At 41.6% G+C, this 23449-nt stretch overlaps 1 protein-coding gene across 1 annotated transcript in view; it reads left to right on the forward strand.

The window, feature by feature from the left end:
• The window catches only part of LOC307049501 (cytosolic carboxypeptidase 4-like), a gene marked incomplete at both ends in the record, with an annotated part of 92970 nt that overhangs the window by 49445 nt on the left and 20076 nt on the right, over positions 1 to 23449 (forward strand). Inside the window, 8 exons of the mRNA XM_079699072.1 lie at positions 7594 to 7759; positions 8750 to 8817; positions 14403 to 14519; positions 15568 to 16148; positions 17902 to 17985; positions 18217 to 18303; positions 20310 to 20458; positions 21724 to 21811. Of these exons, the coding sequence (XP_079555198.1) occupies positions 7594 to 7759; positions 8750 to 8817; positions 14403 to 14519; positions 15568 to 16148; positions 17902 to 17985; positions 18217 to 18303; positions 20310 to 20458; positions 21724 to 21811 (1340 nt within the window). The remainder of the gene's footprint in view (positions 1 to 7593; positions 7760 to 8749; positions 8818 to 14402; positions 14520 to 15567; positions 16149 to 17901; positions 17986 to 18216; positions 18304 to 20309; positions 20459 to 21723; positions 21812 to 23449) is intronic.

The raw sequence follows: 23449 nt of genomic DNA on the forward strand, positions 1-23449 counted from the left end.
CTGTTTGTAGATTTTTTGATGATGGCCATTCTGACAGGAGTGAGGTGATATCTCATTGTAGTTTTGATTTGCATTTCTCTAATGATTAATGATGTTGAGCATTCTTTCATGTGTTTGTTGGCAATCTGTATGTCTTCTTTGGAGAAACGTCTACTTAGGTCTCCTGCCCATTTTTGTATGGGTTGTGTGTTTTTTTGATATTGAGCTTCATGAGCTGCTTGTCAATTTTGGAGATTGATCATTTGTCAGTTGCTTCATTTGCAAATATTTTCTCCCATTCTGAGAGCTGTCTTTTCATCTTGCTTATGGTTTCCTTTGGTGTGCAAAAGCTTTTAAGTTTCATTAGGCCCCATTTGTTTATTTTTGCTTTTATTTCCATTTCTGGGTCAAAAAGCTGGAGCTGGGTCAAAAAGGATCTTGCTGTGATTTATGTCATAGAGTGTTCTGCCTATGTTTTCCTCCAAGAGTTTTACAGTGCCTGGCCTTACATTGAGGTCTTTAATCCATTTTGAGTTTATTTTTGTGTATGGTGTTAGGGGGTGTTCTAATTTTGTTCTTTCACACATAGATGTCCTGTTTTCCTAGCATCACTTATTGGAGAGGCTGTGTTTTCTCCATTGTATATTCTGGCCTCCTTTATCAAAAATAAGGTGACCGTATGTGCATGGGTTTATCTCTGAGCTTTCATCCTGTTCCATTGATTTATATTTCTGTTTTTCTGCCAGTACCATACTATCTTGATACCTGTAGCTTTGTAGTATAGTGTGAAGTCACGGAGCCAGGTTCTTCCAGATCCATTTTTCTTTCCCAAGATTACTTTGGCTATTTGGGGTTTTTTGTGTTTCCATACAAATTGTGAAATTTTTTGTTCTAGTTCTGTGAAAACTGCCAGTGGTAGTTTGATAGGGATTGCACTGAATCTGTAGATTGCTTTGGATAGTATAGTCATTTTCACAATGTTGATTCTTCCAGGCCAAGAATATGGTATATCTCTCTATCTGTTTGTATCATCTTTAATTTCTTTCATCAGTGTCTTATAGCTTTCTGCATACAGGTCTTTTGTCTCCTTAGGTAGGTTTATTCCTAGGTGTCTTATTCTTTTTGTTGCAATGGTAAATGGGAGTGTTGTCTTAATTTCTCTTTCAGATTTTTCATCATTAGTGTATAGGAATGCAAGAGATTTCTGTGCATTAATTTTGTATCCTGCTACTTCACCACATTCATTGATTAGCTCTAGTAGTTTTCTGGTAGCATCTTTAGGACTCTCTATGTAGAGTATCATGTCATCTGCAAACAGTGACAGCTTTACTTCTTCGTTTCTGAATTAGATTCCTTTTCTTTGCTTTTCTTCTCTGATTGCTGTGGCTAACACTTCCAAAACTATGCTGAATAAGAGTGGTGAGAGTGGGCAACCTTGTGTTGTTTCTGATCTTAGAGGAAATGGTTTCAGTTTTTCACCATTGAGGACGATGTTGGCTGTGGGTTTGTCATATATGGCCTTTATTATGTTGAGGTAAGTTCCCTCTCTGCCTACTTTCTGGAGGGTTTTTATCATAAATGGATGTTGAATTTTGTCAAAAGCTTTTTCTGCATGTATAGAGATGATCATGTGGTTTTTATTCTTCAGTTTATTAATATGGTGTATCACATTGATTTATTTGTGTATATTGAAGAATCCTTGCATTAGTGGGATAAACCCCACTTGATCATGGTGTATGATCCTTTTAATGTGCTGTTTGGTTCTGTTTGCTAGTATTTTGTTGAGGATTTTTGCATCTGTGTTCATCAGTGATATTGGCCTGTAGTTTTATTTCTTTGTGACATCTTTGTCTGGTTTTGGTATCAGGGTGATGGTAGCCTCGTAGAATGAGTTTGGGAGTGTTCCTCCCTCTGCTATATTTTGGAAGAGCTTGAGAAGCATAGGTGTTAACTCTTCTCTAAATGTTTGATAGAATTTGCCTGTGAAGCCATCTGGTCCTGGGCTTTTGTTTGGGGAAGATGTTTAATCACAGTTTCAATTTCAGTGCTTGTCATTGGTCTGTTTATATTTTCTATTTCTTCCTGGTTCAGTCTCAGAAGATTGTGCATTTCTAAGCATTTGTCCATTTCTTCCAGGTGGTCCATTTTATCGGCATATAGTTGCTTGTAGTAATCTCTCATGATCCTTTGTATTTCTGCAGTGTCAGTTGTTACTTCTCCTTTTTCATTTCTAATTTTATTGATTTGAGTCTTCTACCTTTTTTTCTTGATGAGTCTGGCTAATGGTTTATCAATTTTGTTTACCTTCTCAAAGAACCAGCTTTTAGTTTTATTGACCTTTGCTATTGTTTCCTTCATTTCTTTTTCTGATCTGATCTTTTTGATTTCTTTCCTTCTGCTAACTCTGGGGTTTTTTTTGTTCTTCTTTCTCTAATTGCTTTAGGTGTTAGGTTAGGTGGTTTATTTGAGATGTTTCTTGTTTCTTAAGGTAGGATTGTATTGCTCAAAACTTCCCTCTTAGAACTGCTTTTGCTTCATCCCATAGGTTTTGGGTTGTTGTGTTTTCATTGTCCTTTGTTTCTAGGTTTTTTTTGATTTCCTCTTTGATTGTTCCAGTGATCTCTTGGTTATTAAGTAGTGTATTGTTTAGCCTCCATGTGTTTGTACTTGTACAGATTTTTTCCTGTAATTGATATCTACTCTCATACTGTTGTGGTCAGAAAAGGTACTTGATATGATTTTAATTTTCTTAAATTTACCAAGGCTTGATTTGTGACCCAAGATATGATCTATCCTGGAGAACGTTCCATGAGCACTTGAGAAGAAAGTGTATTCTGTTGTTTTTGGATGGAATGTCCTATAAATATCAATTAAGTCCGTCTTGTTTTATGTATCATTTAAAGCCTGTGTTTCCTTATTTATTTTCATTTTGGATGATCTGTCCATTGGTGATAGTGGGGTGCTAACGTCCCCTACTGTGATTGTGTTACTGTCCATTTCCCCTTTTATGGCTGTTAGTATTTGCCTTATGTATTGAGGTGCTCCTATGTTGGGTGCAGAAATAATTACAATTTTTATGTCTTCTTTTTGGATTGATCTCTTGATCATTATGTAGTGTCCTTCTTTGTCTCTTGTAATAGTCTTTGTTTTAAAGTCTATTTAGTCTTACATGAGAATTGCTACTCCAGCTTTCTTTTGATTTTCTTTTACATGGAATGTCTTTTTCCATCCCCTCACTTTCCGTCTGTATGTGACCCTAGGTCTGAAGTGGGTCTCTTGTAGACAGCATATATATGGGTCTTGTTTTTGTATCCATTCAGCCATTCTATGTCTTTTGGTTGAGCATTTAATCCGTTTACATTTTAGGTTGTTATCTATATGTATGTTCCTATTACCATTTTCTTGGGGTTGTTTTTGTAGGTCTTTTCCTTTTGTGTTTCTTGCCTCGAGAAGTTCCTTTAGCATTTGCTGTAATGCTGGTTTTGTGCTGCTGAATTCTCTTAGCTTTTGCTTGTCTGTAAAGGTTTTAATTTCTCCTTTGAATCTGAATGACATCCTTGCCAGGTAGAGTAATCATGGTTGTAGGTTTTCCCCTTTCATCGCTTTAATTATGTTGTGCCACTCCCTTTGGGCTTGCAGAGTTTCTGATGAAAGATCAGCTGTTAACCTTATGAGGATTCCCTTGTATGTTATTTGTTGTTTTTCCCTTGCTGCTTTTAATATTTTTTCCTTGTATTTAATTTTTGAAGATTTGATTAATATGTGTCTTGGCATGTTTCTCCTTGGATTTAACCTGTATGGGACTCTCTGTGCTTCCTGGACTTGATTAATTATTTCCTTTCCCATATTAGGGAAGTTTTCAACTATAATCTGTTCAAATATTTTCTCAGTCTAGTCCCTTTATTTTCTCTTCTTCTCCTGGGACCCGTATAATTGGAATGTTGGTGCCTTTAATGTTGTCCCAGAGGTCTCTGAGACTGTCGTCAATTCTTTTCATTCTTTTTTCTTTATTCTGCTCTGCAGTAGTTATTTCCACTATTTTATCTTCCAGGTCACTTATCCATTCTTCTGCCTCAGTTATTCTGCTGTTGATCCCTTCTAGAGAATTTTTAGTTTCATTTATTGTGTTGTTCATGATTGTTTGTTTGCTCTTTAGTTCTTCTAGGTCCTTGTTAAACTTTTCTTGTATTTTCTGCATTCTATTTCCAAGATTTGGGATCATCTTTACTCTCATTATTCTGAATTCTTTTTCAGGTAGACTGCCTATTTCCTCTTCATTTGTTTCGTCTGGTGGGTTTTTATCTTGCTCCTTCAACTGCTGTGTGTTTCTCTGTCTTCTCATTTTGCTTAACTTACTGTGTTTGGGGTCTCCTTTTTGCAGGCTGCAGGTTCGTAGTTTCTGTTGTTTTTGGTGTCTGTCCCCAGTGTCTAACGTTGGTTCAGTGGGTTGTGTAGGCTTCCTGGTGGAGGGGACTAGTGCCTGTGTTCTGGTGGATGAGGCTGTATCTTGCTTTTCTGGTGGGCAGGTCTGCGTCCGGTGGTGTGTTTTGGTATGTCTGTTACCTTATTATCATTTTAGGCCGCCTCTCTGCTAATGTGTGGGGTTGTGGTCCTGTCTTGCTTGTTGTTTGGCATAGGGTGTACAGCACTGTTGCTTGCTGGTCATTGAGTGGAGCTGGGTCTTGGTGTTGAGATGGAGATCTCTTGGAGATCTTCGCCATTTGATATCATGTGGAGCTGGGAGGTCTTTGGTGGACCAATGTCCTGAACTCGGCTTTCCCACCTCAGAGGCGCAGGCCTGATGCCCGGCCGGAACACCAAGACCCTGTCATCCACACGGCTCAGAATAAAAGGGAGAAAAAGAGAAAGAAAGAAAGAAAAAATAAAAGAAAGTAAAAGAAAATTATTAAAATAAAAAATAAGAAATATTAAAAATAAGAAAAAAAAACTTAAATAAAAAAGAAAGAAAGAAGAGAGCAACCAAACCAAAAAACAAATCCACCAATGATAACAAGCACTAAAAAGTATACCAAAACACAGACACACACACACACACACACACCCCAAAAAATGGACAGACAGAACCCTAGGACAAATGGTAAAAGCAAAGCTATACTGACAAATTCACACACAGAAGCATACACATACACACTCAGAAAAATAGAAAAAGTAAAAAAAAAAAAAAAAAAAATATATATATATATATATCTATATCTATATCTATATATCTATATATATATCTATCTATCTATATATCTATATCTATATCTATATCTATATCTATATCTATATATATATATATATATATCATGGCTCCCAAAGGCCACTGCCTCACTTTGGGATGATTTGTTGTCTATTCAGGTATTCCAGCGATGCAGGGTACATCAAGTTGATTGTGGATATTTAATCTGCTGATGCTGAGGCTGCTGGGAGAGATTTCCCTTTCTCTTCTTTGTTCGCATAGCTCCCAGGCTTCAGCTTTGGATTTGTCCCCACCTCTGTGTGTAGGTCGCCTGAGGGCATCTTTTCTTCGCTCGGACAGGACAGGGTTAAAGGAGCAGCTGATTCGGGGGCTCTGGCTCACTCCGGCCGTGGGGGGAGGGAAGGGAACGGAGTGTGGGGCGAGCCTGCGGTGGCAGAGGCTGGCATGACGTTGCACCAGCCTGAGGCGCGCCGTGCGTTCTCCTGGGGAAGTTGTCCCTGGATCACGGGACACTGGCAGTGGCGGGCTGCACAGGCTCCCCGGAGGGGAGGTGTGGAGAGTGACCTGTGCTCGCACACAGGCTTCTTGGTGGCGGCAACAGCAGCCTTAGCATCTCAAGTCCGTCTCTGGTGTCTGTGCTGTTAGCCATGGCTCGCACCCATCTGTGGAGCTCCTTTAGGCAGCGCTCTTAATCCCCTCTCCTCGCGCACCAGGAAACAAAGAGGCAAGAAAAAGTCTCTTGCGTCTTTGGCAGCTCCAGACCTTTTCCCGGATTCCCTCCCAGCTAGCTGTGGCACACTAGCCCCCTTCAGGCTGTTCATGCAGCGAACCCCAGTCCTCTCCCTGGGATCTGACCTCCGAAGCCGGAGCTTCAGCTCCCAGCCCCCGCCCACCCCAGCAGAGGAGCAGACAAGCCTCTCAGGCTGGTGAGTGCTGGTCGGCACTGATCCTCTGTGCGGGAATCTCTCCGCTTTGCCCTCCACACCCCTATTGCTGCGCTCTCCTCCGCGGCTCCGAAGCTTCCCCCCTCCGCCACCCGCAGTCTCCGCCCGCAAAGGGGCTTCCTAGTGTGTGGAAACCTTTCCTCCTTCACAGCTCCCTCCCACTGGTGCAGGTCCCATCCCTATTCTTCTGTTTTCTTTATTCTTTTGCCCTACCCAGGTACGTGGGGAGTTTCTTGCCTTTTGGGAGGTCTGAGTTCTTCTGCCAGCATTCAGTAGGTGTTCTGTATGAGCTGTTCCACGTGTAGATGTATTTTTGATGTATTTGTGGGGAGGAAGGTGATCTCCGCGTCTTACTCTTCCACCATCTTGAAGCTCCTCCTCGGAAATAGCATTGTTGATTTTATTAAGAAATTTCTGTTTTGAAAGTTGGCTTACATTTTTTTTTACTTTGGAGTCATTTGGGTAGCGTGAATCCATGGCTTAAATGTTATGAAATGTTTTTCCTTCATGTTCTTTCCTGTGGAGCAGCCCATAATATGGGCCTGGAGGTACCATGCATGGCATAATTGTAGACAGTCACTGCCCTGTGGCATGTTCTAAGCATCCTCCATATCTCCTACTATGACTTCTTGGCCTTAGAGCTTAATGGAAACCCCTTAGGAATACCAAACTGGAGGCTTACATTAGTCAACTTTCTGTATCAAGTCAGTAGACAAAACATTTACTAAGGGACTGCAGAAAATGGCCATATTTTTGCCAAAGACATACTGACTACTCCCAACTCTCTGTCTCTCAATTTAGTAAACTTGTTCTTACATTTTTCACAGTGTCTGAAAGGAAGGGTCTTGTCATGTTCCATCAGTATCAAAATGTTACATCTGCAAACCCAATTTTTCTTTGCTTTGTGTAGATACCAAGAGAGATCACCACTGTGGGCTTTGAGAAGAAGCATGTTATTTGATTTAGGTACTTGGGATTCTCTTAGTCTTTCTTCTGATTTCATATTTTATCTTTTTCCTTGATATTTTTCTCTTCAGATCATAGCTAAAAGAGAAAAGTAAGACTTCTATCAATTCAGCTACTCATTCTCTAATTTAGGCAATAATTAACAACAACACATGGTTGGTTGAAGGAAGATGCCATTACCTCCTCTTCCCTCAGCTATTCTGGACAATGTTTTACCTTAGGTGCAGCATCCCTTGAAAGTCTCTGAAGTCTATTTTCAGACTAAATTCATTCCAATAATATATTAGCTGTAAAAGAGAAATAAAAATGCAGATTACACACTGGACCAAAGCAGATCCTGTGTTAGACAAAATTCTACATTAGAATGTTCAGATTAGAAGTTCTACATTAAGGCTATTACTGTCCATTTAGGCTGCGTGTAGTCCATTACTTAAAATACCACTATAGCAAAGGGACTCCACACAAGATGTCAGTGTCTGATATGATCTTCTCTTTGTTCAGAACTGCCTGGATGACAAAAGTCTGGAGGCTCTCATCTCCCTTGTTCTTCAGATCCTGAGGCAATGCTACCCTAAGAGTCCACTTCCCTTGGTCACAGCCAGCAGTGCTTATTCCTTCCCAGCCCCTGGGAGCACCACCTCTGAACCTCCACGTGTTCTAACTGAAGGTAAAGTATGTGGGTAGTTCTTCTGTACTTATTTTGCTCATAGTTATGAGCTTTATGATGAACTTTCGCATTTGGATAATATTCCAGAGGAATGTGGATGAAAGTAGAATCAATTTTTTTAACAGATCAACTGTGATTATCTAATAAGTAATTAGAGACATGTATGAGAAAGCTAGTTTTTCATAATACCAAGCTTATTAATTTTGTCCTTAATTATTAACTGTTGGCACTTTGCCTGGTAGCTATGGAATGCCTGTAGAGTCATCTCAGCTGATTTTAAAAAATCTATTTGCAATCCCATGATGGAGTCCCTCCACCATACAGACTGGTTCTGGAATTAATTTGCCCTCAGGATGAAATTGAAATCAAACTTTTGCTGTTTTGCCACCCCATGCAAGTCATTTTAGAATACTTGAAAGTATGATTATCCAATCTCCGAGAAGGTTTTGTTGTCAGAAGATACTAGTGCTTTTCAACCTTGTCCTCCTTCCAGGGAACAGATTTTCCATAGGCATCATCTTGTCACAATGACACTGGGTGCTTTCTGTGGACTTTCGTTTTAAATCAGTTCCTTCGTATTAAAATTAGGGAATCAATCAAAGTGCTGTCTACATTACAACAGCTTTGGCATCTATGTGATCACTAAACTCTGGCAATGTTAGTTGCATAAATACTTCTACATAGAAGTTGCGTAAATACTTCTACATTGGGTGAAGGAAGCCAGAATGGTATTCATGTGTCATTTTATTCTGCACTCATTTTGCATTCAGTGTGGGACAGCAGTTTAGACATCATGATATAGTGCTCTCACGTACCTATGTGCGCATGATTTACACATTTGATAAGTGTAAGCGTGTGTTGGGATCCTGTACACTTAATAATGGCCCCTTACTTGTGGGAAGTACTAAGCATTGGGTGGCGAGAATCTCAATCCAAGGCAAAGGGGAAGCCTCATCCATTTCACCTCTGTTTTTTTTTTTTCCCACTCAGAAGATTTTGAAGATGATGGAGACGAAGAAGAGGACAAAGACTCAGATTCTGAAGATGTGAAAGAGGAAGTAGGTACACTAGCCCTTGCTTCTAATGATCTCTACATTCATAATTCTACAAAGGAAAATGTCCCTTTCTATGTTCAGCTAAGCCCAGGGTAAAATTTTTTTCAGAATTTTTAATTAATTAATTAATTAATTTATGGTTGCTTTGGGTCTTTGTTGCTGCCCGTGGGCTTTCTCTAATTGCAGTGAGCGGGGGCTACTCTTCATTGTAGTGCATGGACTTCTCATTGTGGTGGCTTCTCTTGTTGCAGAGCACGGGCTCTAGGCACGCGAGCTTCAGTAATTGTGGCATGCAGGCTCAGTAGTTGTGGCTTGCGGGTTCTAGTGTGCAGGCTCAGTAGTTGTGGTGCATGGGCTTAGTTGCTCCACGGCATGTGAGATCTTCCCGGGCCATGTCCCCTGGATTGGCAGGCAGGTTCTTAACCACTGTGCCACCAGGGAAGTCCCGCCCAGGGTAAATTTTAAGGATGGACTTTTGCGTTTCCACTTTAAGTCCTGGCAGATACTGATGCTCACTAAATGATGGCTACTGTTACTGATTTCCAAGTTGTCATTTTTGTCTTGGTAGGCCCAGTACAATCCCATCGTCAAGTCAGAGGCTATCTATTATCAAGGCACTAATATTCCATCAGGATAAGCCTGAGGTAGACATTTAGGGTTGGTGTATTTAATGAATGTGAAGGATACTCAGGCAAAGAGACCATGGAAAGACTTCCTAGGAAACTTTTTCTAGTAGATCTCCACTGTCTTTGTAAGTCACTCTTCTTATCTACCCAATCTATACACAGGACCACTGCGTTGTACAATTCCCTTTACCTTGGAGTATGTGAACTGTGCTCCTTTGGGTTGTATGGCACGTATCCTGGCCAGCAAGGAAGTAGTGCCTTTTAGTCTCTATCAGTAATAACCTATGCTATAGAATGGAGATCAGCCAACTCTCTATGAAAGGTCAGATAATCATTACTCTACGCTTTGTGGACCATACAGTTTCTGTCACAACAACTCAACTTTGATGGTGTAGCACAAAAGCAGCCATAGACAATGTGTAAACAATAGGGCATGACTGTGTTCCACAAAAGCAGACAGTGGGGCATAGTTTACTGACAGCATTTCTAGAAAAAGGTTTCTAAACCTTGGCATTTTGGCTGGATAATTCTTTGTCATGGGGGTTGTCCTGTGCATTATACGATGTTTAGCAGCACTCCTGACCTCAATCCACAAGATGCTGGTGACATCCACCCCTTTGCCCCCCAGTCATGAATCAAAACTGTCTCTGGGACTTGCCAAATATCCCTGTGGGGCAAAAATCACCCTGTGGTTAAGAACCACTGCTCTAGAATAATGATAATTTATCTACGAGTTATAATTCTGTCTCCATCTCTGTTGGTGGACATCGACTTGGACAAGTCCCTTCAAGTTATAGTTCCTTAGTTTTGACATCTGCAAAGTAAGACTGAGAAGTAAATGCTACCTTTTATGACATTCCTGGAGATGAAATCTGGATTAAAAAATCTACCTATCTATCTATGTATCTACTTGTCTATTTATCTATCTACTATCCATCCATCCATCCTCCTCTCCCCCTCCCTCTCTTCCTCTCTTTTTACATACCATTCCATCTACACATCTGCCTAGGGAGAAAGAGACTTTTTGCGTTCTCTGTCATAATAATCACTCACCTTGCTAATGGTAGTAGCAGACATAGAGGGACTACCTCTTAGCCAGGTCTCTAGGTTAAGGCTGCTGTTGCTATTCTGGTGTGCTCAGGGTTTTGTTGATAAATAGAATCATTTCTGAAGTCATCAGTAGCAAATTGGCTCTTTGCTGTGACTTGCCGATGCAGGCCTATGGAGAACGTGCTGAATTATTTGAATAATACTGTGCTGCTGCAGTCATTCATCAATGCCACTTTCCCACCCCTCTTGCTGGCTCTTTGATAGCTGAATGTTTGATGTGTAGCATCAGTCACCTCTTGTATCTGATGTGGAGGGACAAGCTGCAGGCTGGTGCTCGACTTCACACAGCATGGGGTCGGGGGAGAGCTTTCAGACCGTCTCCTTACCCCCACTCTGCAGATGATGGTGGGTTGGGCTGGAGAGGAATCTAAACAAATAAATCAATCCAGCTGGGAAGGAAGCATAAGACAAATAAGTGAGGGCCTGGAAATAATTCGTCAAGAGCCTTCGAGCTGAGGAGAAGGTGAGAAGTAAGTGTGCGAGCATGCCTTATAGAGAAACAGAGGAACATCAGAGTAAGGGCTTGATTCTGGGGTATAGCAGGAGACAGGGAACCGGGTTTTCCCCTGGAGAACCCAACAGCATTTGCTGCAAGTTATGTGGGCAAGAAGCCAAGAGTATTTATTTCTGGTCAGAGAATGGAAGCAGGCCTTTAACTTGTGGCCTTTTCCTTTGAAAATCTTAGTTAACAATTGGGAGAAGCCTCTTAGAAAGAATGATTAAAAGGAACTTATATCTGTAAAGCGTCTTGAGAGTGTATAGTTGGGTGCTGTTCTTTGATTGAAAACTGTGAATGTCATCATAAGGAAAGAGAAACAACGAATATAGACTAGAAGTTGGCCATGTTTGTTTTTTTTCTTAATGAACACAAACATTAGATTTGGACAGACTGAAGAAGAGGAGGACAGAAAGGGTGAATTCAAGCTCTTCCTTGCTTTCTTCCCTCCTTTCCTCCTCTTAAACTTTTTATTTCTTTCAGGTATTTTCTTCGATATGATCCATATGTGAGGCGGCATGCTAAGTTCCTAGGGAAGTTAATACGATACAAAAGCAAATAAGATATAGTTTTTATCTTCAAAGAATTCAGTCTAGTAAACTTGGGGATTGTCTCTACCAGAGTTTGAATCGGCACCTTCAAAAGGGTGTTGAACTCAAATCTAAGGCTGGGGAAAGTCAATATTGGAAGGGTCGAACCTGAGGAGGGAGGGAGTTATCTGGGTTAGATGGGTACCAAAATCCTAAATGATGAAGCTTCTCTGGGTTGCTGTGAGGACAGAGAAGCTGGTCCACTCCTAAATAAATATAAGGGTATTTCTAAAGGGTGTTTATAAAATACAGAAGTAGTTGACAACCTGCTTGAGTGCCTGGAGATTCAGAGGCCAAGATTCAAGCTTTGAGGACCAGAGATGGTCTCTGTTACAAGTACTCCACTTTGCTGTTATACTGAGAAAGCCATCGCAGGCAGTATATAAATGAACGGACATGACTGTGATCCGATAAAACTTTATTTACAAAAACAAGCAGTGGGCTATAGTTTGCTAACACCTGCTCTAAGGCTGAGTAGGTCACCTAGATAGGCTGAAGCTCATGGGTTACCTGACGCTCCTCATTCCAGACGTACCAACCTTACTTGTTGGTGGGGAGATGCTTCTCAATGCCTGGCAGGTTGCATTTCTATTGGTGCCACCTTGGGGCATGGCTGAGGCTGTAGCAGAGATGGTGAAAGGAAGGAAGATCTGACAGATGAAGCTGGAAAGGATAAGTGTTGGGATCTCCAATACCAGGCTAAGGAGTTTGGGCCTGGTATGCGCTGTATCTGAAAAATTCCTTATATCAACCTTATGGGATCTATATTTCTTTTAATTTAAAGCTTGGAGGAAAATTGCAGAAGATGGATGGAATATTGCACTCTATCCCCTGAATCAGGAATATAACATTTTTTAAAATGATTTTTAAAAAAATTTATGTTAACCCTCTTATTTATTTATTTTTTTGGCTGCGTTGGGTCTTCGTTGCTGTGTGCGGGCTTTCTCTAGTTGGGGTGAGCGGGGGCTACTCTTCGTTGCAGTGCACGAGCTTCTCATTGTGGTGGCTTCTCTTGTTGAGGAGCACAGGTTCTAGGTGCGCGGGCTTCAGTAGCTGTGGCTCACAGGCTCTAGAGCACAGGCTCAGTAGTTGTGGCGCACAGACTTAGTTGTTCCGGGGCATGTGGTATATTCCCGGACCAGGGCTCGAACCCATGTCCCCTGCACTGGCAGGCGGATTCTTAACCACTGTGCCACCAGGGAAGCCCAGGAATATAACATTTATTTTCCACATTTATTTGATTTCAGGAAGAATAAGCCAGGCTTTCAGGACTATCAGGTTTTTCCTTAACTAACAAAATAGATTCCTAAAATATAGGGTGGATTCCCCCTTCATTTTATTAGGGAAACTTGATCTGGGAGAGGCACAGAAAGATGAAGAGATGGAACTATGTCCTTTCTCTGTAACATTCTATAACCTTTGAAAAATACAGAAGTGTTTGGAGGAGAGTCACCATCACTGTTAAACTATTATGAAATGATGATCTAGAAGAAGAAATAAAAGGTCTGGTATTATTCATCCCAATGAAGAAAAGGCTGGTGGTGATTCGGTAAACTTTTAAATGTACAAAGGGATAAAGGTATAGTAGGAGGTTACGACCTCCTCCCCAGAGCCTGTAAGGCTCAGCACCATACCTGCGTATGGAATCTTGACTCCTGCAGTCTTCCTCTTATTCTTTATGCTTCAGCCACTTTCTATTTAAAAAAATTTTTTTTAAATTTATTTTATTGAAGTATAATTGATTTATAATGTGTTAATTTCTGCTATACAGCAGTGATTCAGTTATATGTATGAATTCTTGTATATGAGTGTATACATTCAGCCACCTTCTTTCTGTAAGCAAATTTAAGTTGCTTTTATTTTCTTTTTCTGTTAGTAATTTCTTCCCCCAAGTCTTTGCCTTTTTGGCCGTTATTGTTAAAATGTGTCCTCCGGGCTTCCCTGGTGGCTCAGTGGTTTAGAGTCCGCCTGCCGATGCAGGGGACACGGGTTCATGCCCTGGTCCAGGAAGATCCCACATGCCACGGAGCGACTGGGCCCGTGAACCATGGCCGCTGAGCCTGCGCGTCCAGAGCCTGTGCTCTGCAATGGGAGAGGCCACAACAGTGAGAGGCCTGCGTACCGCAAAAAAAAAGAAAAAAAAAAAGTGACCTCCTTAGCTTCTTTGTACCCCAGCCTCACTCACCATCACTTCACCACCTCTCATTCTTCCCATGACATTTATCACTGTTCGAAGTTACCTTGCTCATTTGTTTGCTTTCTTACTGTCTTCCTTTTCTCACTAGAAGGCAAGTTCTATGGAATCATGGACCTTGGTCTGTTCAATTATCAATGAGTCTTTAGTACCTAGGAGAGTGCCCACTCATAGTAGGGGCTCATTAAACGTTTGTGAAAAGAGTGACCTAAATAGGTAGATAGATGAATAGGTACAACAGTTACAGTTATGGCAAAGACAGTGGTGATGAGATAAAAACAATTCTTTGGTATTGTGCTTCATTGTTTACATAGTTCATCTCATTTTACGTAAATTATTTATGATGAAGGCTGATAAATACTAACATGAACACTGAGAAAAATTATCATCTTTCTTAGTATTTAAAAAATACAACCTTACATATTAAATTATCCTTGACTAGGCTAGCACTATAACTTGGAGGCAAGGAAACCGTGTCCCAGGATTCTGAAAAGTCCCATCTGTAGCTTGTCTCGATATTTCTCAGGATGGCTCTCCTGATTGTAACATATTTTTTGAATGTGCCATTGTAGGATGATGACTTGGAAACAGATGTGAACAAGCTGAGCTCCAAACCTGGTCTTGATCGACCTGAAGAGGAACTGATGCAATATGAGGCGATGTGTCTTGAGCTCTCCTGCAGTTTTGAGGTAGAATGTATGCCGTGGTTCTGCTCCTTGGTGATGCTAATGGGTTCTTTGCAGACCCTGGGCATCCAAACTGGCCTCCAGGTGGAAAGCATTGCTCATCTTTAGCATTCTGCTTCTGGGATCTTTCTGAGAGGGAAGTAAAAGGCTAAACAAAAATATGAGAAGGTGGCAGAGATAGGATGCATGCAAGGGTCCTATCAATACAATCTGACACCCATCACCTCGGAAGGAAGTAGGATGAAGGTTCACATTGCTGCCTGTTGTCTGGTGGGCAAGGTGCCTTACTCTCATGTCCTGAGAAAGGAAGTGAAAATTCATGGTGACTTAATTATTCTCTTGTGAGAGTGGGATGGTTGTATGAGATGGCTTTCTGAAGGTGACCAGCCTGATTCTAGGGTTTCGTTGTTAGCAGAAACAAATCAAGCACCTTATACCTGGTCATGTTAATCCAGTGGTTGGTTGCTGCTGCTGCTTCTGCTGTTGCTCCCACCAAAATTTAGACCTGCTTTTGGACCTCCATTATTTTCTTATGATTCTTAATAAACCATGAATTTGGCCCTATCTAAGGGTACACGCTAAGTCACTTATAGAAGGGAGCTGACATATTGTATTTCACTCTAGAAAGCAGAAAGGCATTGGTGGGTAAAAGTTTCAGGGAAGGAAATTTTAATTCCGAGTAAAAAAGAATTTTTCTTAAACAATCAGAATGATCCTCAAATAAAAGGAACCACCTTGGGATACAGGGAAGTTTCTGTAAATGAGTCATTCAACCAGGCTGTAAATGTTTGGGGGTGTTGTAGGAGGCTTTCATGTACTGCATAGACTCATACTAGACCCACCAAATGCCCCTTCCAAGTGTGCGTTTCTAGGATTCTGCCATTTCTTTGACTCTTGAAGCTTAGTCTTTCCTTGACTGACTTTGGAAAAAGTTTTCCAGTGCACAGGATTTATGCTTAGCTCTGTGCCCAGAGAGTGAGGACAGGGATCAGATTGTATTCTCTACTTGGAAAGAAACACTGACGTATTCTTTTCCACTTTTAACCTGAAGGAACTGGAGTCCAAACCTGGAGATGGTTTGAACTTTGACGAGACTCGGTATGCCAGTCACCACCACATTCTGACTGCTGCCTCCCCAAAAGGGCTTTGCTTGAATAAGGACCAAATCTCCTGGGGACAAGAAAGAGAAGTCCCTGTCCAGACCTCCCCTCTGAGCAGAGTGAAGATGGGGAGGTCCAACATACATCTAACCTCCAAAAAAGGACCTGGAATGAACCCATACCGAAATGCACAATCCAATGGTCTTGGGATAGGTTCTTCCGGAAGTGAAATCTCAGATGTTCAGGCGTCCTTCAAAGAAGATGCTTGGGACATAGATGCGATTTCCTGCCCAAGGATAAGTGCCTCCTTTTCCAATTCCACTAGACCTAGAGAAACTACTGAATTAATAGATAAGCTCCTGCAGACACATCGGACGCATATCGCCTTCCATGACCCCTATCTTTGTATGGCCAAAGCTAGAAGAACCAGATCTGTGTCTGACTTCACAATGATGGCATTTCCTGATTTCTGGGGGCATTGTCCACCTCTCTCTGCCCAGTCCGTGTTGGAACGTAAATGTGGAGTCCAAAGGTGATGGTGCTACTAACTTGGGAGCTATATATATTTTTTCTTCTTTAGAATTTTTGTAGGTGGAATGGTTTGTACAGATAATTCTGTTATCTTCAGGAAAGTGAGCATTAGTCAACAGCATGTTAAAAGCCTTAAGGAGGGCTTCCCCGGTGGCGCAGTGGTTGAGAGTCTGCCTGCCGATGCAGGGGACACGAGTTCATGCCCCGGTCCGGGAAGATCCCACATGCTGCGGAGTGGCTGGGCCCGTGAGCCATTGCCGCTGGGCCTGCACGTCCGGAGCCTGTGCTCCGCAACGGGAGAGGCCACAACAGTGAGAGGCCCGCGTACCCGCCCCGCCACCAAAAAAAAAAAAAAAAACCTTAAGGAAATTTTCGCCAAATATACAAGCTTGCCTCCCTACTAGGACATTTCAGAGCCAAGGGTAGGGTGGTGGTAGACATGTGTTTCCACAAAAAGAATTTCTTAGACGATTCTAATGCAACCCCTTACCCCGTATCCATTGCAAATCCTACAAAAGGGAAAGATTATCCAGTTTCTCCAAATACTGGGATCATTCCTTAAGGGAAGGTTCTCAGGAAAAAACAAGTATGGATTATTTGGGATCACTTTTCTCATTTACTGCAAATTGGAATCTGATCTCTTGTTAATGAGAGGAGGTGGTGGACCTCCATCCCACAGTCGCAACCTTATAGAACCTGACTTGGCTTGGGGAATAATTTTGCTGCATCACTGAGGATTGTAAGGAAAAAAAAAAATGCATCCTGCAGGGAAGAAATGTTGTGTGATGGATTATTCCCAGGATGCATGAAACGGAGCTTTGCCTTTGGATAGGCATAGCGAGATTAAAAAGAAAATTACTGAGCTCAAGGAGAAAACTATTTTCCCAGAAAATATACTAAGTATGCATACACTAAGTCTATGGAGCAAAGTGTGCATAGCAGTAAGTTTTCTTAACTGTTAGCAAGTTCATCAGCAAATTGATGGTGGATCCCAAGAACTGCTTCCACTTGGTCTCCTGGCTGACATCTCTGACCTCACCCCTCTGACCTTATCTCCATGCTCAAGTTCCTGAGAGACACACCACAGGGGCTGGCCCAGCAACAGCTCCCCACTGGACAGGACATCTTTCCCCTGAGTCTAGGCCTCATTTTGATCTTCCCTCCCCCTTCTCCTACCCCTCCCCGCCCCAGAGACCTGGATCAGAAATTCAAGGAGGGAATCTGAAATATCCCTTAGGTATCCTTCCTCCCTCTTACTTAAGTCTCCCAGATATTGGTGTTTCTCAGAGAGAAGATTGACCATAGTCTTCTGGAGCAAACAGAACCAAGGACTATAAATGACACAAGAATTCAAAGGCTTATTGGAGCCTCCCAGACCATCAGCAATCCTAATGTCTCCTTCAAAAGTGTCTTAGTGCAGAGGGCCCTCTTATTCACACAACCAGAGGCTTCAAAGTCCCTCAGCCCAAATGCTCTTGACAAAACTCCTTTGAGTAGAGAATCCTCCTAAAACGAAAATCTGGCATCACTGCTTCCTACATTCCTACTGCTCAGTGTAGTTTTATTTTTTGATAAAGAAGAAAAGGAAGGAGGGGTGGTGCTTTTTGTACTCATTCAGCTCAAGGTTGGATCATGATTACATTTTTCTTTCATAATTCTCTGATGAGTCCCAAGGCCCTTCCCACATGACCATAGGATGAATGGGGTAAGGAGTGAGGGCCAACCCTTAAAATGTTTTCAATTTTCCTTTCCAGGATCAAAATATTTGAGGATGTCCGGAGGCTCATCCAGCCAAGCGTTACTATAAATAAAGTTGTCTTCAGCCTAGATGAGCCTTGGTAGGTGGTCTTGAACATCAGTGGAATGAGGGGGGTGGGAGTATAGAATATCCTTTTAATGGCACGAGCATAAGAATATTTTAAGTTAATAATCCATTCCTTCTCCTAAAATCAACACAGTGAAAATTCGGGTTAAAGATCTGTAAGAGAAAGCTTATCTCTAAGAAATGTTAAACTGTGCCCAAGAATAGCAATAAGTCCTATGTTCAAAGGTTCTCTATTTCATTACAGGCCTTTGCAAGACACGACTTCTGACTGCTTACGGTTCTTCTCCAAGTTTGAGTCTGGAAATCTTCGCAAAGCCATCCAAGTGCGTGAGTAAGTAAGGAAAGCTGCAGGGGCCATACTCAGTATGGCTCAGCCCTGTTTTGTATCCCCCTCCAAGGAGACATTTTCGAAGTTTTCCCTTTTTGGGACGTGGTGAGTGGTAAGTCACTTTTTTTGGTACGTGAAATATTTCAAGGAAGCCCTACATATAACAAATACAAGTGGAGCTGTTTGGTATGGAGAAGGGAAAGGCAGGCATGTTAAGATTCCTCCTCAGCCTCCTCTTTCTTGTTTGCTATCTCAGCTGCTTCTTCCTACAGCTCCCGCTTTTATTATTTATTCTCTTCATTTATCAAGTTCCAAGGATCCAGGAGGGAAGACCTGATTAGGAATCTCCTAGTGGGAAAATGAGCAGTCCAGGACGTGCCTAAGCTCCTGGCCTTACTCAGGTCTTTCTCTTTATATCTGCCTTTGTCCAGAGTGTAGAATCCTAAACTCGTCAGTTGTGGTCTGGGTGACAGAGTCAAATGACAGAAAACAAACCTACTTACAGGCGAGGATTTTTTATGATCACTTTTTAGCTAGAGCATTGTGGGCATAGCAGACAATTGGAGGGTCATAGACTTCCTGGAATTGTTCTCATGGGTGTCCCTATGGTGCCAACTATAGCTTCATTCATTGTATGGTGAGTTCAGTGGTTAGAGTGTGTTGCTTATAGTGACGGTGGGAGGGATGGGACACCATCTGCTCTGCTACGGCTTCAACAAAGCTCTCCCCTTCCACAAATCTCACTATACACTGCCATTTAATCAGAGGGCCAGAGTAGGAGAGTATGAACGAACCAGGGCAAAGCCATTGCCCTTTCTAGAAGAGCAACTCAAAGAGCATGCCAAGGGGATGGGATAAGAATATTTTTGAAAATGAAATATCCTGATGATAATGTTTAAGTCAAAGCTTTATTGCTAATTCTGTTGCTCAAGCTTGAAAAAGTAATTTTTTGGAGACATAGTGATTGTGTGGGGACACATAAGGACTTTCTGGGGTGCTGGAACTGTTCTACATATTGATCCAGGGAGTTGTCACACAGGTGTATCCAGATGAATTTGCTTAAACTCGTTGAGCTGTACATTTAAGATCTGTGTACTTTACTTCATGTAAACTAAATCAGTTAAAAAGGGAAAAAACAAATAGACAAATCTTTCATTGCTAGTCTAATTCATGTTTGTTGCCTTGCTGGGGATTTACATATATTATACTACTCAATCTTTACAAACAGTACTGCAAGTTTAGGCACCATTTCTTTTTTTTTTAATTAATTAATTTATTTATTTACAGCTGTGTTGGATCTTTGTTGCTGCGTGCGGGCTTTCTCTAGTTGCGGCCAGTGGGGGACTACACTTCATTTCAGTGTGCGGGCTTCTCATTGTGGTGGCTTCTCTTTGTTGTGGAGCATGGGCTCTAGGCACACGGGCTTCAGTAGTTGTGGCACGCAGGCACAGTAGTTGTGGCTCGCAGGCTCTAGAGCACAGGCTCAGTAGTTGTGGCGCGTGGTCTTAGTTATTCTGTGGCATGTGGAATCTTCCCCGACCAGGGCTCGAACCCATGTCCCCTTCATTGGCAGGCAGATTTTTAACCACTGTGCCACCAGGGAAGTCCCTAGACACTATTTCTATTTTTCATTTGAGGAGACTGATGCTCAGAAGTCATGTCTAACATCAAATAGTAATGGCATATCCAACCAGATGTGACCACATTTTCTCTGGGATATAGCACACTTGCATTTTTCCAGCTGGACAGAAACTTCATTACCATTTAATAAAAAGATAGGCTATAGTTGTATAACTGACTCTTCTAATACCAGGACACTGCTCCCCCCTCCTTAAATTTCCAAAGCCTCTGTCCAACATTGTGAGATAAGGATGATAACTATAACTTACCAGCCAACCAAGATCCTGGATCTTACATCCATCATCCAGAACCTGAGATGTATAGATTTCTCAGTGTTGGAAGTTCTCTTAAAGGCTTTTAACACTCTGATCTTGCTTCTGACTTTGCAGGTTGGAGTACGACTTACTGATCAATGCTGATGTGAATAGCACGCAGCACCAGCAGTGGTTCTACTTCAAGGTGAGCGGTATGAGGGATGCGGTCCCTTATCGCGTCAACGTTATCAACTATGAGAAGGCCAACAGCCAGTTCAATTATGGTATGAGCTCTTGGGAAATAGAGACCTTCTCAATAACACCAAAAATGATGTCACTTTTGAGTGCTTGAATTATTATCAGAAGCCCTGCTTGGGTTGCAGAGGGTTTGAAGTTGGGCTGACATGTTTTGGTTGCCAGGTATGGCAAGACAGCCGCCAACCTATGGTAAATTGCTACTATGGGAGGGGAAGCTTGAAACTCTCCCTGTGCTATGAAATGTTAATACCTCACATAACTTTCCGCCGCTTCCTGCCTCCCTTGCCCCACCTTGAACTTTTTGAGGCCAGTGAGCCCTCTCATTTATTCCTTCTCTCCACCTCCTAAATCCCATAGAAGCAAATGTACTGATCTGTTGGTATTTGTCACAGACAGGCAAACGGCACAATTCCATTGGACAACACTGAGTTACACTCTCAGAAAACTCTGGAGAAAGTTTAAATTCTCCTGAATACCTGTGGCACTTTTAGAGGGGGCGTTCAAGGGACAGTGACTGACTAGTAGCCCATATTTATTTTGAATGTTTCTAGAAATGGGAAATTCTGTGTGTTATTGCTGGCTCACATACTAATGTATTAATGGCTCTGAGTAAGGAAAAAATATTCCCCGTAGCTCCAGGTCCGAGCATAGGACATTACCTCTATTTTGTACTGATTAAATAGACTCTTGCTGGTATAGAAAGAGAAAAGGTGAGCCTTGGCTCTTGTATTCACTTGATGCAGTGGCTGTAACAAATTGTCACACATTTTGTGGCTTCAAAGAAGACAAATATATTCTCTTACAGTTCTGGAGTCCACAAGTCCCAAATCAGTTTCACTGGTCTTAAGTCAAGGCGTTGGAAAGGCCATGCTTCCTCTGGACATTCTAGGGGATTATTTGTTTCCTTTCCTTTTCCAGCTTTTCGAGGTATGTTCCTCACATTCCTTGGCTCATGGCCCTTTCCTCCATCTTCAAAGTCAGCTGCATAACATCTTCAAATCTCTCTGCTTCGGCCACATTGCTTTTCCTCTGTAGTCAAACCTCCCTCTACCTCCCTCTTGGAAAGACATGTGTGATTGAATTTAGGGCCCACCAGGATAATCTCCCCATCTCAAGATACTTAATTTAACCATATCTACAAAGTCCCTTTTGTCATATAAGGTTGATATACAGCTTCCATGGATTAAGACCTGGGTATCTTTGAGGGCCATTATTCAACCTACCACAGCTCTCCTTTTCTATTCCCCCCACCCCCCACCTAATGGATTAATCCTGCCTTTATTTTGTGTAGGGATGCAGCCAACTCTGTATTCTGTGAAGGAGGCTCTTCTTGGTAGACCTGCCTGGGTACGGACAGGCTATGAAATCTGTTATTACAAGTAAGTTAGAGTGTTGTTAGCTTCCTTTGCTCTTCTGTTCTCTCTCAGTTTCCTGCTTCTCCATGTTAATCTTACAAACCTGAGCAATCTGTGCTTGTCTGCTGTACGTGTCACTCTTCCAGTGGCAAACGCTCTGTCCTTCAGAAGTCTAAGCGTGTTAAATGGCACCCACAGTAGACCTCAAGAAATATCTTTTGGTTTTCTGAAAAGTCATCTATTCTTATTTAAACACCTTAAAACCTTTAGACCTTACTGTTGGATATTATTATATAGACTCAACCTATGATTAGTGCATCAAGCTTCAGTTCTTTTCCTGTTTCCATTGGTCCCAGTGAACAAAAAGTATGAGATATTCTAACTTAATTCTTATCCATCCCATGCTTCAGTTTTCCAAAGCAGATAAACATGAATATGTGAGAAATATACTTAAGTAACTGTTGCTCCACAGAAAGATACATTTTGGAAAAAATAGAAGAGAAAGGTATTTTCAGAATTCATCTTCAACTCTTGATCAGTAGCCACTTCCATCAATGTATCCTGTAAAGGTGTAATGAAATTTGAATTATCCATATATTTTGATAAAATACATGCATGCATTCCAGACCCATGAATTGCTTATTTGTGCACTTTCCTTTGCTAGAAAATAAAATACAAATTCATAAGACAAAAAAAGGATAGGGAGTGTGGACAGGTAGAAACTATGTAGCTAATTATTATCTTGTTGCTGGTTTCTTATAAAAAACTGATATGCTAGTGCTTATTTTCTTGGATAAAGTAATTTATATATCTTTCTGAGATGACAGGAAGCCCCTAAAAATATTATCAGGCATTCTTGAGTTCAGGATAGTTGCAAATATCAAAAAGAAAGAGTAAAAATGCTTATGCCTCTTGGCTTTTGAGACTATAAGGACAGGAGCATTGACAGATAAGAAGGTCAAGAATCTTGTTGCTCTATCAGACACAAGGGCAGTCATCACCATAGAAGTAAGGATAGTCTATAAAGCACAGAGATGGGTAACAGTTTGTAATGAAAGAGTCAGCAGTCTTTAGTCTTGGATGTATTAGAATATGGACCTGGGTAGTATTTTCATTATATTCTTCAGAACAATAGCAAAGCCATACAATGTTGTTGGTTTTCCATAGCAATGACTTTCTGACCCACCTATCTGCAGACTCTCAGGATCCTCTTATGGTCCAAAGAGATTGAGACTAAAATCATCTCAAGGTGACAGGGGCCACAGCTGTAGGGGAAAATAATGGAAGCATAAATTTGGACTTTGGTGTGTCAAGAATAATTTTTAGTGTCCTCGAGAAATAGTAATTCTAAATAAACATGAAAGACCCAGCTTGCAGTGGGCTTGGATCTGGAGGTTAGTAAGAGATTGGACAAACATAACATTCAGCATCCTTTGGTGGTGGGGGGCAGCTGTCCCTGGAGGCTGCTTCCTTGGAGGTGGGGGATAAGGCGTGGGCTTAAGGGGATTTAGAACCTGCCAAGAGGAAAAGGAAGAAATCAAACATCCCAAAGCGGAGCCTTGGCCTAAAGAATGACAATGTTAATGTTAATAGCTTTTAGATTCATGAACAAGACAATTGTTATGTGATTAAAGAGTAACAGAGGGGTAACATGAAAACCAT

The sequence above is a fragment of the Hyperoodon ampullatus genome (genome assembly GCF_949752795.1).
Source record: "Hyperoodon ampullatus genome assembly, chromosome: 3".
NCBI classification, from domain to species: domain Eukaryota; kingdom Metazoa; phylum Chordata; class Mammalia; order Artiodactyla; family Ziphiidae; genus Hyperoodon; species Hyperoodon ampullatus.